At 56.6% G+C, this 16,191-nt stretch overlaps 6 protein-coding genes across 6 annotated transcripts; 2 read left to right on the top strand and 4 right to left on the bottom strand.

The window, feature by feature from the left end:
* Positions 1–5,805: 5,805 nt before the first annotated feature.
* DL89DRAFT_140895 (uncharacterized protein) lies at positions 5,806–6,695 on the bottom strand. Its single transcript, XM_040883435.1, has 2 exons — positions 6,639–6,695; positions 5,806–6,524 (listed from the first exon to the last, which is right to left on the bottom strand). The coding sequence occupies exon 2, from the start codon at positions 6,440–6,442 to the stop codon at positions 5,936–5,938; it is 507 nt and encodes a 168-aa protein (XP_040744378.1). The 5' UTR covers positions 6,443–6,524; positions 6,639–6,695; the 3' UTR covers positions 5,806–5,935.
* Positions 6,696–8,126: 1,431 nt separating this feature from the next.
* DL89DRAFT_283345 (uncharacterized protein) lies at positions 8,127–11,600 on the top strand (the record flags this gene model as incomplete). The annotated part of the gene is made up of 3 exons (XM_040889730.1): positions 8,127–8,728; positions 8,856–9,038; positions 9,288–11,600. Exons 1-3 carry the CDS (start codon positions 8,465–8,467, stop codon positions 11,598–11,600), a joined length of 2,760 nt encoding a protein of 919 aa, XP_040744377.1. The 5' UTR covers positions 8,127–8,464.
* A 226-nt stretch (positions 11,601–11,826) lies between these two features.
* Positions 11,827–13,646, bottom strand: DL89DRAFT_322198 (uncharacterized protein). Its single transcript, XM_040891330.1, has 2 exons — positions 13,494–13,646; positions 11,827–13,383 (listed from the first exon to the last, which is right to left on the bottom strand). The coding sequence occupies exons 1-2, from the start codon at positions 13,520–13,522 to the stop codon at positions 12,051–12,053; spliced, it is 1,362 nt and encodes a 453-aa protein (XP_040744376.1). The 5' UTR covers positions 13,523–13,646; the 3' UTR covers positions 11,827–12,050.
* Positions 13,647–13,801: 155 nt separating this feature from the next.
* On the top strand, positions 13,802–15,151 carry DL89DRAFT_266926 (tryptophanyl-tRNA synthetase). Its single transcript, XM_040887302.1, has one exon. The coding sequence runs from the start codon at positions 13,867–13,869 to the stop codon at positions 15,106–15,108; it is 1,242 nt and encodes a 413-aa protein (XP_040744375.1). The 5' UTR covers positions 13,802–13,866; the 3' UTR covers positions 15,109–15,151.
* Positions 14,962–15,632, bottom strand: DL89DRAFT_266925 (uncharacterized protein). The gene has a single exon (XM_040887301.1). It carries the CDS (start codon positions 15,416–15,418, stop codon positions 15,182–15,184), a length of 237 nt encoding a protein of 78 aa, XP_040744374.1. The 5' UTR covers positions 15,419–15,632; the 3' UTR covers positions 14,962–15,181.
* On the bottom strand, positions 15,277–15,828 carry DL89DRAFT_140405 (uncharacterized protein). Its single transcript, XM_040883430.1, has one exon. The coding sequence runs from the start codon at positions 15,764–15,766 to the stop codon at positions 15,446–15,448; it is 321 nt and encodes a 106-aa protein (XP_040744373.1). The 5' UTR covers positions 15,767–15,828; the 3' UTR covers positions 15,277–15,445.
* Positions 15,829–16,191: the final 363 nt, after the last annotated feature.

The following is a 16,191-nucleotide window of genomic DNA, read 5'->3' as shown; positions in this document are numbered from 1 at the left end:
AGTCCTGATCGCCCTATCAGACGCGAACGTGGTCCCCACAGACATGTCGGCAGTGCTGGGCACCGCTGAGCCGATATGCGCATCGACAAGGGCCGGCTCAGCCTGGATTCCTGCATCAGCTCTGAGCCCCATTGCACCATCGGTGCCGATACTGCGCTCAGCAGATATCGCGCCATCATGCGTAGCCACTGCCGCATCGCCTGTAGCTCCAGACCCAGCGGCCACGGATGCATGGGCGTGGGCTAATTCATCCTGGCCAACGCATGCGTCGGCGCGCATACCATCGACCTCAGGCTCCACGCTACGCTCCACAGTGGTCTGTGCTGGGCCGGCAGCCTTGTCGACATATCCAAAGGCAGAGTCAGCGCCAACACCACGGCTGGTGACTTGGGCAGTGCCTGCCTCAATTTGCTGGTCGCTGAGCTGCACGGTCGAGTCAACAGATTGCTCAGCTCTCTCGCACAGCGGACCCTCACCGCGCTCAGCAACATCAGCAATGGCCAAAGTGCCAAAGTCGCGGGTCTCACAGACCCCAGCCGCCACAACCGACTCCTTGTGCTCGACAACGGGGCCAACACTAGCGTCCTTGGCCAAGATCTCCATATCGGTAGCAGACTCCTTCTGCTCAACGACTGGCCCAACGCCGGCGTCCTTCGCCGAAATACCCATATCGGTGGCATGCTCGACAAGCGCTACCCCAGCCGACACCGACACCTCAGCAACCGCAATATCTGGGCCAGCCGAGGCGTCGGCCCATTTGGTCTCGCTCGATGTCGAGTGCTCTGCTGTGGCGACAACAGCCTCAACCAATTGGCTACGCTTCTCGACGGGATCGGATGGATCGGTCCACCGGTCTACTGTCTTGCACTCAGTGCCAACACCCACGTTGACCAGTGCAGGTCCCATTGGCGCATCGACACCGGTTTCGGTCATAGACAGCGGTCCTGCCTGCTGGCTCTTGCCGGCAGTCTTGGGTTCAGCCTGTACGCTCTGCTCGCTGGTGTTGACCTCGGGTGAGGTTCCACGATCAACATAGATCTTGGCTGTGGCAGCCGCTGTAGCAGCAGCAGCCTCAGCGGCGCGCGCCATCTCAGCCTCAGTCGCTGATCTGGTCGCCTCCTCGACCTTGCGGGCGTGTAGCTCATGCACGGGCTCGCCACGGCGGCTGAGTGCAGCAAACACCGTGGCCATTGTGATGCCTGCCGGGATAAGTGGCTCCAGCCAGGCAAGCAGCATCGCGTCATCGGTAGCAACCTGGGTGTCGTTGGTACCCAGAGCATCAGTTGCAACAGATGTGTCGTTGGACTGCAGCACAGCTGTCTCTACACCACGGTCAAGCAGAGCCGGGGTAGATGTTTCGATGGCAGCATCGCAAGACGACCCGGCGCCCACAGACACCCCACGCTCCTGGGACGCGGCAATTGCCTCAACCGCTTGAGAAGACGTGCCAAACAGACGGTCGGTAGCAACGCCGCTGCTAGCAACCTCCACAATAGCCTCGACTGCTTGTGCGGTAGTACCAAACAGTTTGTCGGTACCCATGCCCACATCAGCAGAAGGAGCGGTAACGTCGACCAACTGGGACGAAGTGCCAAACAGGCGATCTGTCACCATGCCTGTGTCAGTAGACTCGGCAAATGCCTCCACCGACTGCGAAGAAGTGCCAAGCGTGCGATCGGTGAACACACCGGCATCCAAGGAATCTGCAAATGCCTCGACAGCCTGGGACACGGTACCGATTGAGCGGTCAGTGGCCATGCCTGACTCGGCAAGCTCAGCAGTTGCCTGGCACGAGCTCTCCTGCACCACAATATCAACTGACGTATACGCGTTGCTGACACCAAGAAGCGGATCAGTGGCAACAACTGCCGCACTAGTCTCAGCCGATGCCTGCACCCCACGTAAGCTCATGGAAGCAACTGCTTCGACGCTCTGATCGCCGAGCATTGACGAGGACATGTCGGTAACCATGCCTGTCGACGCAACGTCTGGCTGTACCTGCGTTGACCCGTTGGCAACTGCCACAGCGGCGCCAACCGCACGGTGCTCGACGCCAAATGCAGGGTCGGTCGCATTCTGCTGGTGAGCAGTTGCAGACCCAGCCTGGGTTCCGAGCTCCTTGGTAGCAGCAGTCTCGGTCTGGATCGCCCCGTCCACCAGTGACCACATGCTTGTCGCCGGTTCTACGCCAACTGAGCGAATGGCATCTGGACCGACGTTGGCTGTGCCAACTGATGCATCAGCCGACGGCAGTGAGAGCGCCGCCTGCACCGACGTATTAGTGCCAGTGCCTGCAGTCGTCAGTGTGCTGATCTGGGCATCCGCGAACTCTGGCAGCGAATCAGTGCTTGTTGATGCATCAACCATCCTGGGCTTGTCCTCAGTCTTGGCCTTGGCCGATGCAGCAAACTGCTCTGCCAGCGACACCGATGTGTTGAAGCCCATGCCAAAGCCCTTGTCGTCATCAGTGAACGGCAACGTTGAGGTGCGAGACCGCCCCGCTCTAGTCATCTTGCGGGGCGGACTGCCAAGCCCAGCTGAAGCCAGGCGACTCGGCGAGTCGAGGGAACGCGAGATATCGCCAAACCCGCCGAGCTCATTGGCCAGCGACAGCGACAGCGGCGCAACAGCGCCCTTAGGGGTCTTCGGTGACCGCTTCTCCGTTGGCATAGGCTCATCCCACATGGTGCTGGCACCGCCCAGGATGTCGCCCAGCGACTCTCCAGCCGGCATATCTGACGGGAACTCTGAAGGGAACTCGGTCGGACTGGCCGATGCCACCGAATGCCTGATAGCGGAAGCACTGGTCGCTGCCTTGCGGCGTGCATCGGTGCTACGGCGTTTGCGCGGTGTGGCCATCTGCGAGCGGCGGTTGCGCATGTTCATGCGCTGCTGGTATAGCTGGATATCGCGAGCATCAGCATCCTCGTTGTTCTCGCTCTCGCCGCCGCTAGACAGGCCCTCCCCACCAGCTGCCCCTTCGGCGAACTTGAGCTCCTGGTCCAGATTGGCAAAGCTGCCGATGCCATCGGCAGCAGCAGCAGTGTTCAGAGCAGCAGTCAAGTCCTCAACGCTCTTGCTCGAGATCCGGTCAGACATGGCATCGCTGTCGATATCCGATGCAATCGCAACCCCAAAGCCGCTGCCACGTGTGGACGATTTTGACATCGACACATTTGATGCGCGGCGCTCGCCAGTCATACCCGGTAGATAGCTGCCAAGTGATTCCATTGCATCGACCGCCATGTCGTCAGGCAGTGGGCCATACATCTGCTGGAAGCGATACGTCTCCTCCTGCTGCAAACGCAGCATGCGGCTCGCCTCCTTGTGGTTGACCTTCTCCTTGTGCAGCTTGCGCGACATTTGGTCGTATTTTTTGCGGTAGTACAGTACCGACTCCTGGAGACGGCGGATAGACTGCTCAGGAGTGACCCCGTCATTCGGAGTCCCGCTGGCTGGATCAGCGCTGGCGCCAGTCTCCGTCTTGCCATCGGCTACGATCGAGCTGGCACGCTTGCGCTCAGCCATGTACTCGTCAATGTTGGCCTTCAGGCCGGCCCGCTGCAGCTTACCCTTGAGCTCGACGCGCAGCTCCTCGTTCTTTTTAACAAGCACAGTCTTATCGGTCTGCAGGTTGTTGTTGTTGCGGCGCAACGACGTCAGCTCCTGCTCGTAGCGCTGCCGAGATTTGTCCAGCGAAGCATTCAGCTTGCTGATCTGCTCATCAAGCTGCTGGCCCCGCTCATTCGACAGGCTGAGCTCCTGCCTGAGCTTGTCGTTCTCGTTCGTCAGCCGTTTGGCTGTGCGCTCGGCCACATCAACCTTTTCGGCGAGAACCTCGCGCTCGGCAGACGCCTCGTACGACAGCGCAACCTGCTCGGACCGCGACTCCTCAAGCCGCTTGTTCTGCTTGTCGAGCTGCGCAGCGCGCTTTTCCAGCTCGTTGAAGCGACCGAGAAGCATGTTGTACTCATCATGGATCGCACTGTTATCCAGAACCTGCCGGTTGACATACCGAACAAGGAACTTCCCAAAGGAGGACGCGGCAGTGAGGCATTTGCGCATTTCATCCCGCGCATCGTCCATGTTGACCGGGTCGCCGTCGTCGTCGTCGTCGCTGCGGTCACTGTCACCGGAGAACAGAGTGCGGTTTGCCCGGGACTTGCCGCCCGTGCGACGAATGCTGTTAGCACGAGCGCGGCGGGGCGTCGTGTGCCGTACAGGCGTGCTCATCAGGTCCTCGCCTGCACGACGCACCTCTGCAGTCAGCGTCGCACGCTGAGAGTCGTTCTCACCAATGTCCAAACCACGGATCGGCGTCTTTGCTGCACTCGTAGCAACAGCACTGCCGCCCCAGTAGCGTGCCGGGGGCGGGCTCAGCGGCCGCTCGCCAGCAAACTGCACGCGGTTCGACCTGAGCGACGGCTCGCACTCTTCGTACGCCCTGCGGTATTCCTCAAACGCATCGATCGCCGCTCTATCCAGCTCCATAGCGCGCTCCTCGCTGGCCCGTTGCTTAGCTGCCTTTGACTCGGCGAACAAAAACGGATTGTCAGAGCCCTCCGATCCCGATCCCAGCGACTGGTTTGCGGCTCCTTCTGCCTTAGCTGTGGCGACCTCAAGACGCAGACGGTCAACCTCCTTCATCAGCCGAGCAGCATGATCCCTGGATTCTTTGAGCTCTTTATCTATAGCGCGCTTCTGGTCGACAATAGTCTCCATGAGCACCGCGTTGTCAATGTCCACCTGTGGCTTCTCGTCGCTGCTGTCGGGGAACTGGGACATTGAGCCAAGTGTCCTGGGCGTCCCTCTAATAAAGCCGGAGGGCGACTCATTACCAGCGCGCCTTGAGCCAGACTTCAGGTCACGCGGGTTCAGCGATGACCTGCGGCTCTCACGACCGCTGTTGGCGCTAGACGGCTTGCCTCTCGTCATCGACGAGTTTCGCGAAGCCCTTGCCCTCGACCGCATTGACGCTGCGTCGGTGGGGGAGGGCGGAACCGCCATAGGCACAGCCGAAAGACTAGGCATATGGGGTGGCGGTGCGATTTCGCCGTTCTCGTTGGCCAGTGCTAGCACAGCTTGTGCCGCGTGCATCGTGTTGTTGGACGTCCGACGCACTCCGGGCGATTTTCCTCCCACTGTCGGCGAGCCGGTGGACGAGCTGCGACGGTGCAGCGGCTGCGAGGCACGGCGGGTTTCGGATGCACGAGAAGCGATTGACGCCCGCGACGAGGGGCGCAGCGAGCCGCCATTGTTGTTGATTCCGAGGCCAGTCGTGGCGGCCACACTGCTCCCAGGCGGTGCGATGGCTGCTGCACTTGCTGGTCGCGATGTCGTCCCGACTCCGAGCGACTGCCGGGACCGCGAGCGCTGCTGACCGGTGGGCGCGAGTGATGAACGACGCATGCCGAGTGGTGAATACGGGATTGTCGCTTGCTCCGCTTGACGAGCGTATTTTAGGCGACACGCCTCGCAACGTTCGATATGACTGGAGATAAACTGCGGTCTGGTTGTGTGAAAGCACGGTGCAGCGCCCTTGAGCGGCGAGTGGTTACTACTGCCGGAAACAGAACGTTGGGATGGCGAAGAAGGCAGGTTAGTGGTTTTGATGCCCAGGCTGGACGGCGTGCTGGCCCTCAGCGGTGTTGGCGCTCGTGTCTTTGGCGGTGACATTGTGAAATAAGTGCAGGTAGGGAGGAATGAAACGGCTTAAAGCAGAGCAGTGAACTAACGGCGGGTTTTCGCCGTTTGCCCACACAGGCAGTCGCAACGCAAATGTGAAAAAGAATTGGTAAAATGGACAGTAGCAGGCGAGGGGATATGGCGGAGAGGCAGGATTACTTTGCTGGATGCCTGGACAGAACAAGCCAGACCGTTAGCAACAAGTCGTCCCTCCCTGTCTACTCCAAACGCGAATCAGCTCAGCAGTCTACTACTCTGGGGCAGAAAACCAGCCAGAAGATGTCTGGGCCAAGCAGCGTAGTGTGTCCCAGGTTCCAAGAAGAGCTTTGGTGCACCGTGTTCGCAATAGAAGAAGGCACTCGTTGGGTGCAGATGTGAAGCCGGCAAAGGGGAAACTGAATAGAAAAGGGAAATTTGAGATAGCGCGAGTAGGTTGCAGTTCAATACGGAAGAGAGCAGCGCCAACTCTGTTTCTGCAGCCAACAACCCACCACATCCCCGCTCGGTAAAGCCCCGCAGCTCTCTCTCCCCCGACACTCCGCCTCATCCTGCATTTTCGCAGCTCGAGAAGCATTTTGTTGGCAGGGGGCCGGTACAGCCCGCGTTCCATTTGCCACGCAGTCGGGGCGAGAGGAACAACCCCGGGCTTGTTCAGGCCGAGGTTTGTTATATGAAAATGCGGCGCACGTAATCTGTCCAAATTAGACCAAGCGCTGGCACCACCGGCGGCGGGGGCAGCAGCGACCAGTGTTGTCATTCTAGAACAAGGGCTTAGCACGCGCTGCGAGTTACCTTAACGGTAATTATGTGGGCTGGTCGCGCGCATTTAGAGAACAAACCTAGCCGATACGCAGCAAAATATTATTACCAGAGGGGGATAGGACTTTAGCAGCGCCAGCGTCGAGAGCCCTAGCGCTATAGCGTGCATATAAGCTTTTTTGTAAAAAACCTACCTGGGCGTGTGGGGTCTGTCGGGCAGGGGATCAGTGTTTTGCGCCTGGTTGTCCACGGTTAAGGCGCCCGAGCGTCGGTGGTGCTTTGGCTGGCTGTGCGTGTGTGGGGTTGAATGAAGTTGAAATAGAGGGTATAGAGGCTAGTAAAAGTATGGATAGAAGCTCAAGGCGTGCACAGAGGGCGGAACTATGAGCTCTAGTGCAGAGTAGGGAGATGGAAGTGGAGAGGTGTTGCAGCACCAAAGATAGGAGCCCAGACAAGTGTATGAAAAGAGAGGGAAAATGGTGGTGCAAGCAGATATTTTGAAGTAAAAAGGCCCGTCGGTGTTTGCCCAACACAACAGCATCGCTTCTAAGAAAATCGCCCTGCTGTTGTTGATATGTTTTTCACGCGGACGCCGAAAGACACAAGAACAAACCGGACAGATCGGTGATCTGATCTGCGATGATCACCGGCTGCGATTGGCCATATGGCCAACTCCTTCAGAGTGACTGCGCAACAAAGCCAGTTTGTCTCGCGAATAGCACTGCTGGGGGCACGACGTGCTGGCTCATAGCATAGCTTATTGGGGCGTGTCAATACCACAGTGCCTGCTGGCAGTGATACAAGTGCACCCCCGTACATTGTTTGATTTTTGTAATCCACCACATTCCTGCACATATTTGCTCAAATGTTGATGTGTTTGTAAACCACGTCTTCGGCAGCACGACGCAAATAGCAGCAATTTTGTGTTCCATATTAATACATACCTACAAACTGTATCTCTGTAGACTACCGGCGGCCGATATAAGTCATATTAACCCGGCCCATGGCCGTTACAGTTCCAGCGCACGCCAATCTATATCATGCACTTTAATCACTTGCCTCTCCCAGCCATCCCGGAAATGTGCGATGAGTTTAATCTCTCCCACACGCCCTTGACCCACCATATCATGTAACAGATATTGCTGTGATTACAACAGAACTGTATTGGCGGTCCCAAATGAGTTGCAGTACCGGCAACTCCGAATGGCGCAAAATACAGCGTGACTTTTTTTCTTAATACACATTGCAGGTCAGTGGGAGTTGAGGTCCATTGGTAGGACAGATGTGTTGAACATGGTCTAGTAAGCATGCTATTGCGTCCATTGAGCTGCCACGCATATAGGCGTGCCACTATTTCGCAAGAGAGACTTGGATTGCATGAGGCAGAGACGATCGCTCACCCGGCGTCCAACAGACATTTATACATCTGTTGAGAGTGGGGTTCGCATACAGCCCTGGCACCTGCAGCGCGAAAGAAAATTCCTGAGGGCGCCATAGTGGCCTGCGAATATGTAATGAAGTAGTGCAAATAAATTGTCTTGACGACCCTCGACGCTTCTCAACGTTGGTTGCGAACCGCGTTGGAAAAGAAAATGGCTCAAACAATGTCAGCCGTGTTGTTGCTTTTTGGCTTCGTCTGCTCCCAAATTTTTCAGTTTGCTGCTTTCCAAAAACATCTGGCTGTCTTTGCAGCTCTCTTCCACGCGTCCAGTTTTATTCACTTTCTATAAAAGCTATATTACGCTGGTTGCAGCGCTGGTGGCAGCAACTGTGTTTCGCTCCTTTCATCCACTTATTTTCCTCTACTGCCTTTTCTTTTTTACTCATTTTCGCTCGAATTCGTCACTCAATTGGACAAAGCCTTATTTCCAACTAGCACCAAGCCCCTACTCTTCGTCTAATCCAAGCATCGTCGTGCCTCAATTCACGCCCACCTCTTCAACTAAACCTCGTCTCTTCGTCTTTTCGACTACGCGTACCCCACGCACAGCATAGGCAGCCAAAAGAAAAGGGCTCTGCCATGAGTATCAAGGGCCAGCAGGCATCGCAAAGGATGCCACAGCCGAACCCACACAGGGACTCAGAGTCTCCTTCTTCCGTGGCACTGAGAGACACGGATAGCCATACACAGCCTGCGTCAACACGCCGGGGACGGCCACCCAAGGTCCCAGGCATCCGCGGAAGATCCCTGCAAAAGCGGTCGCACCCCAGGATCAAAAAGTCCAAGGAGTTTGTCGTGGATTCCTCGGACGAGGATGACGATTCATCGAGCGACGAGGAAGATGTAAGTATACCGATGCAGCAAGCGTGCTGCCAGGTCCTGGCGAGGTGTGCCATGGAGAATACCTCCTGTGATTTCGTGTGGCACAACAGCGCATAGCTCAAAGCACAATGGCGCATTATTGCTGTAGGAAGTTACTTGCGCAATCTGCCACATGGGGCATTCGCCGGACAACAACCCCATCGTGTACTGCGAAGGAAGGTGCAACCTGGCGTACCACCAGATGTGCTATGGCATCCTGGAAGTGCCGCCGGGCGACGACCCCTGGTACTGTGACTGGTGCAGCAGCAACAACAGGACGCTCTATGGAAAGGTAAGGTGCATGCAAACACTGATTTTCGCTCGTAATTCTGACGATGGCGCGCACTGCTATAAATGTAAATTCCCCACGAGCTGCCAGGGAACGCCACCATTTACCGTCCCCATCCTTGTTGTCATTTTCTCGCCTGTAGCACCCGCGTCACTCTCGTGGGGCTTCAGACTGCGACAATCTCTTTGCTCACTCACCCGTTCATTGTCTCAACCATATCTACCCAATCTGACCAAACCTTTTGCTCTGTAGAACCTGTTCTGCTGCCACTACAAGGACGATAAGACTGCACGGACACTGGTTCTGAAGGACAAGGACAAAGAGCGGGAGGAGCGCCCGAGCGAGTTCAAGTTCATCCACATCCACTGCGCGGCGTGGTCGCCGGAGATAAACACAGACGAGATCCCGTTCACTACAACGCTGCCCAAGCTCAAGGGCGACTTCAAAAAGTGCTGCATCTGCAACGCCCGCTTCGGCTTCCAGGTGCACTGCAAGCATGTCAATGCTGATGGCAGCCCGTGCGAGAATTCGTTCCACCCCATGTGCGCAATTCGCAACAACTTCATCCCGCGGCCAATTGTGTACAACTACAAGTACAAGGATCCGCTCTGCCCCGAACATATCCCGCCCGCCAAGATGCTACCGGCGAAACGTCCGCTATCCGCTGGTGTTGAGGACATCAATCAGCCCGCGAGCAAGCGCCTGGATCGCCGGCCGTCAGCCGCAGCGATGGCTTATTCTTCACCTAGCGCCGCCATGAATGCTGGCTCTCAGCGGCTGCCGTCGACAGCCAAGTCGGCTTCAACACCGATGCCAAAGAAACAGACTACATTATCGTCATCCATGCCACAGTATCCGCGCAGTCCAAGAGGTGCGGATAATCCCTCTTCCAAGCCCCAGCTGTCATTTAACTATGCGGATGTGAGCGGCAATGCCAACATGAAGCAGGCGCTGGCAAGCCTCAGGCCTATGCGCCGAGTTGGCCGTCTACCACAGTCGATAATTGACGACGGAAGCGATGCGTCATCGCTGGATCAGCTGGCGACTACCAAAGCCCAAAATGGACAAGGCAACCGCATTGGGAATGGTCGCACTGCTGCTGCGAGTGGTGACAACAGCGACGACACGATCAGCGAGGACATGGAGTCGCGGTCGCGTTCCAAGAATAGCCAGCAACGGCGTTCCGCTAATGCGCCGTCGAACTCGCGTCAGGCTCAGCAGTTTGCAGCAGATCCCAATGGGGGCAGTGCCAAGAAGATCATGCTGACGCTCCCAGGCAACGATCAGTCGCGTCTGCATGACCATTCGCCCGACCTTGCGGACAGGGGGTCTGCCGAATCACACGCCCATGGGGCTGCACGCCAAGCGCCATATTCTGCAGTTATGCGGCCCATGTCCTCACCAGCACCTGAGTCAGCAGCAGATCAGTCGATGAATGGCTTAGTCCACAGCTCTGTGCGCCAGGGGTCACTAGAGCGCGATCCGACTGCCAGTCCGCAGCTGCAGCAGTCAATGGCGCCTCCAGTAATGACCAAGCGCCAGACGATCCGTATTAAGCCGTTTGTGCGCAGCATTGATCGCAGACCATCGATCCACGACCAGCCCGTTGCGCTTAGTGCTACATCGACATCATTCCCCATTGAGACCTCGAAAAGCGCTGCAGCGATTGCAACCATTGCTGAGCAGATACCGGAACTTATGAGCATAGCATCGGGTTCAAGCAAGGCGTCCAAAGAGCAGCTCGCATGGATGAAGGAGTCACGGGAGGTGCTTGATAAGCACACTGAGATGCTGACTAAGATCCATGAGCTTGTCAACGAGCTATCCGCACAGCCTGCCAAGCAAGCACAGACAGCGATGTCAACCATCAGCAGCCTGACGGCACTGATTCCGCGTAGTGATGCGCCTCTGCTGACTAACAAGCCATCAGTAGTGCCAGCTAGCGGCGAAATATCGTCTGATCCAGCACCCGGTCCGTCTCAGTACCAGCGTCCTGCCGCGCTGAGCCTGAACAAGCTTTTCAACAAGAGCGTGCCTGCTTCAGCGTCAGCTGACAAGGGGCCAGATGTAGATGCTGACAAGAGAACCGCTTCCCTGTCTTCGGTGCCATTGACCCGGCCAATCTTTAGTTTGCCTCCGCCCAGCTCACTGGCAGCCATACCCTCCTCGCCAGCAATGGCGTTGACAGCCAAGCCTACAACCATAGCATCTGGTATCAACGGCAAAGCGTTGTATACACCGTCGCCCGAGCTCACATCTAATGGAGTCAGCAACGCTGGGTCTCTGTCGCCGACACACTCAGAGAACACTGGCTCTGGAAGTGACTCACACCTCTCGAAACCATCGGCAGCAGAGATTGAGCTCAGGGAGCTCAAGGCCGATGCGACGAAGCTGTTTCGTATGCTGGATCTGGGACAGGCGCTGTTGGATAAGGCAAATGCGAAACGCCCGGGCATGCTGCGCCCCCTGATTGAGGACATGAAGAAGCTCGGCGGCACCATGCAGGAAGAAAACATTTCTGTGTTCATCAAGACGATTCTCCGCCATTTTGACAGCAAAAAGTGAAATATAATTTGTTTTATACCCTCTACTAGGACTGAATTATCGCAGCAAGCCAGCGGTTCCAAGTTTGGATACCAAGGATGCGAACGCTGAGTGGCTCGTTTAAACTACTGGACCTACAAAATGCGAAGGACCTAAGACGAATGGGGCTTTGATATATGGTTTAATGTTCGATTTTCCAGTGCTATTCAGATATATATATTTGACACCTTATGATCTGAATCCATCGGCGTAAAGAGATAATCCTATTTAAAGAGTCCACGGAGGGAGTCACGCATACTCGCTGTGAGGCTCAAAAGAGTGTGGGTCCTTTCAGTCAATAAAAAACATTACAGTGAATAGTCGGACGCATTCTGGGATATAAAATCGTATAATCCAGCCACATGTAATCGGTCTGTGCGGTGGTGCCACACAGCAGGGATTCTGTTGCAGTATAGTAAAAATCCATATTGCTCAAAAATCATCTACCCTGCTAGACGACGATGAGAACGAAGCTGAGCGGCGGTGGCGGCGACGACTGTCCTCGTGGGCTGAGTCGATGTCCTGACTATCGTCAAACATGTCATCGCCAATATCGACATTCTCGTCCGTTTCCTCGGTGCGCCCAGTGTTGTGGACAATTTCCTCCTTGATCTTCTTGCGCAGCTTGTTCATGGCTTCCTGCTGGTCCTGGATCTCCTCCTCTTTCATCTCGCGCAGCTGCAGCCCCATATGCGTGACATATAATGGGTCGTCGCGCTCCTCCTCTAGCTGGACGTTCAGCGGGACCTGACGGCGCTTCAGCATGGCACGCGACTTGATTGGCACATACACAGCCTCGCCGTTATTGATAGTGAACATGTACATGTCCTGGCGGTGTGCCTCAGAGAGCCCCGGTAGATCGTAATCGCGCGCCTTCTCGAAGCGATACTCGACGCCCGAGTCCTGCTCGCCTGCCTGCCTGCCATCAGTCAGCCGCTCGTGGATCTTGGTCGCCATTTCGCTGTCTTCAGGCAGGAACGACTCGACCCACCGTTCACTTTGGCCAAAGTTGTTGGTGCGGTCGCGCAGCCTAAACACAATCGACTGGCGCGCCTCATCGCCGAGCTTCTGGCGCTTCGCAGCGTCCATGTCAGGGCAGTTCTTCATGCTTGTGTACTGCGGCTCCGGGCACGTGTCGAGCGTGAAGGCTGTGTAGTTGTTGACCCAAGTGTGCTCGTCGGGGAACACCGGGATGGCCTCGACGGCAGTCAGCTTCGAGTTCGTCGGGTGCTTCATGTCACGCAACAGCCTCGCCTGGCCATCCTCGAGGTCGGCGTATTTGGCATAGCATGCAAATGTATCTTCGATCGCCTGCAGCTGGCCCTCAAGCGAGTGATCAAATTTGCGCTTCTCCTGCACGCGCACCACGGGCCTAGCAGCTGGGCCGCCAGACGTGCTGGTGCTGCTGGTGTTCGGTGCGGGTGCTGCTGGCTCAGTGGTGGTGGGGAGATTCAACAAGAATTCATCTCTTGGATCGAGCTCCTGCGGCTGGAGGGCACCTGGCCTGTAGTCTTCATCAAATGTGCCCAGCATGCACGGATCGATCGGCATGCCAAGGTCGGCGTCAATGTGCATCGGGTATGGTGTCGCCTCTTCCAATGTTGTGTGCCGGTATTCGACATAGTGTGCGAGCCGTGCCTGGCTGTACGAGCCACCGTTCGCGTCTACGTATGTCGGCGGAATCGGCAGCAGTTTGGGAGGAAAGGGAACCACGGGCAGCGGGTTCTGGTACCGAACCTTGCACAGAAACTCCTTTCCAATACTCCTAAAAGTAGACAGCGGCGTGTGGTTAGAACCAAAAGCTGGCAAGCATTGAGGGAATTATAAAAATGACGCTGAGCTATGAACAGCGATTGGTGTCAAACAGAAGCGTACTTTTTGTTTTGCTTGGACGCCGACGACATTTCAGGGTGTATGTACGTTAACGCGTTCCGTCCTTGGTAGACTTGCCGTAGCAACTGATGCGTAGAGAGGAAATGTGTGCAGCTTGGTAATGAAGTAAACTATCGGGTAATTCGAGCAGCGAGCAGAGGGGAGGAATGGCGCGTCGTGCCCCAGCCCCTTGTTCTCAGAAAAGCGGCTGAATTAGCGGGAGGGATCACCAGATCAGCAGCGCATGTTGGGCCCGAAGATGACTCAAATTTTCGAACAGTACACGGCACGGACCGTTTCGCAAAAGCCCTGCCTTTCATTCTTCTTCATTTGAGCGTTTAAACAGCACCAGCACTTTCTTTTCGCAAGCAGCAATATGGCCGAGACGCAGGAACTAACCCAAGCTACCGAGAACATGTCTCTGGAGCAGAACATCACGCCGTGGGAGGTCGAGGGCGCCGTGGTCGACGGTGTGCAGCAGGCAATTGACTACGACAAGCTCGTTAAGCAGTTCGGCACGCGCAAGATCGATGACGCTCTGCTGGAGCGGTTCGAGACGGCCACGGGGCAGAAGCCGCACCTGTATCTGCGCCGCGGAATCTTCTTCTCGCATCGCGAGCTGGAGAAGATCCTCGAGCGGTACGAGCAGGGCAAGCCGTTCTACCTGTACACGGGGCGTGGACCGAGCCGCGGGCACATGCACATCGGACATATGATGCCGTTCATTTTCTGCAAATGGCTGCAGGATGTGTTTGACTGCCCGCTTGTGGTGCAGCTGACCGACGACGAGAAGTTCCTGTTCAAGAACGACCTGACGCTGGAGCAGGCGAACGAGTATGCGTTCAACACAGTGCGTGAAATTGCCGCGATCGGCTTCAAGCCCGAGAAGACGTTTATCTTCTCGGACATTGAGTACATGGGCGGTGCGTTCTACCGCAACGTCCTGCGCATCTCGCGCATGGTCACGTACAGCACGGCCAAGGCGTCGTTCGGATTCAAGGAGAGCGACCACATTGGAAAGATCCACTTCCCTAGCATTGAGGCGGCGCCGGCCTTCTGCTCGTCATTCCCCGACATCTTTGGCGAGCGCAAAGATGTGCCATGCCTGATCCCGTGCGGCATCGACCAGGACCCGTACTTCCGCCTGACGCGCGACGTGTCCCAGCGGCTGAAGCACAAGAAGCCATCGCTGATCCACGCGCGCTTCCTGCCGGCGCTGCAGGGCTCGACCTCCAAGATGAGCTCGTCGAACGATGTCTCTGCCATCTTCATGAGTGACACCCCGGCGCAGATCAAGAAGAAGATCAACCGCTATGCCTTCTCGGGTGGCCGCACGTCGCTGGATGAGCACCGCATGTACGGCGGCAACCCCGACGTCGACGTGCCGTTCCAGTACCTGACGTACTTTTTGGATGACGACAAGGAGATTGAGGACCTGGCCGAGGGTTACCGCAAGGGCGAGATCACGTCGGGCGAGATGAAGGCAAGGTGCATTGCTGTAATCCAGGAGTTTGTTGGCAAGTTCCAAGAGCGCGAGGCCGCCATCACCGATGCCGACGTCAAGAACTTTATGGACCCGGTGTATCCGCGCCCGTACACGGCTTTGGCCAAGAAATAGAGCATTTTTGGTATAGAAAAAGACCAGTCTAAGATGGCCACCGCATTGTATTTGCAACTGGAAAAGAAGGAAACTAGAGGCTCTGCGAGCTGGCGAACGACTGGCACTGCTTCAGCATATCGAGGTAGTACTGGCACGACGACATGTCGTTGTTGGTGCTCTCAAGGCAGCGCGTGAACGCCTTGGCGTCGGCATCACACGAGCGCACACCCTGGAACGACTGAGCATGCTGGTCATAGCTAGCAGCCTGCGGGGCAGTCTGCTGCTGGGCAGGCTGAGCCGCCTCGCTGCTGCCACCTCCGCTGAACATACCAGTGACGGCGGCACCCTACACAGATCACAGGGGGGAAATCATCAGCAGAACAGAGATAAGGGCTGCATCAATCGAATATCGTGGAACACGTTCTGAAAATAATTCGCGCGGAGTACTTACGACTGTGTGGCCAATGGCAGAGCCGACGGCGACACCACCGGCGGTGGCAGCCATCTGGGCAAAGAGACCCGGCTGCTGGGGCTGGGCGGCCGCGGCAGGAGCGGCGGTAGGAGCGGCGGCAGGCGCGGGATGGTGGGCAGCCGGCGGGGGGGCAGCCATAGTGTGGGCCTCACGGCGGGGAGGAGCCGACATGGGGCGGGAAGAACGTCCACGAGAGCGAGCCATTTTTACAAAAAAGAAGAAAAGGGAAATGTGAAATTGAAGTGACTGTTGGAGAAACAAAGAAAGCCAAAGCACTCCCCAGGACAGATGCGTGGCCAGTCACCCGTTTATACCCAGGAACCTGCCTGCCAAGAATCACGGACTGCCTGCGGCTTTCTCGCAGCAACGATTACGCATAAGACGCAGTCGCTGATGACTAAAAAATTAACCGAACCGAGCTGCCATGATCGAGCCGGCCCGATTTCAGCGAGACCATCTCGCCGTGGGCTAGTCACAGTTCAGGGTGCGTCTGATCTGGGCTGTGCGCCAGGCTCCTTGCCAGGCATTAACGCCACGTAGCCGTTGCACTACGCTCTTCTATATTGCAGCCCACCCGCTGACATGTGCTAACAATAGATGCACTAGAGCACAGCGCGACTGACCTGCAC

This window comes from Linderina pennispora, assembly GCF_002104995.1.
Source record: "Linderina pennispora strain ATCC 12442 chromosome Unknown DL89scaffold_5, whole genome shotgun sequence".
NCBI lineage: Eukaryota > Fungi > Kickxellomycota > Kickxellomycetes > Kickxellales > Kickxellaceae > Linderina > Linderina pennispora.
Note: the sequence above shows the minus strand (reverse complement) of the source record. Positions and strands in the feature narration are given on the sequence as shown.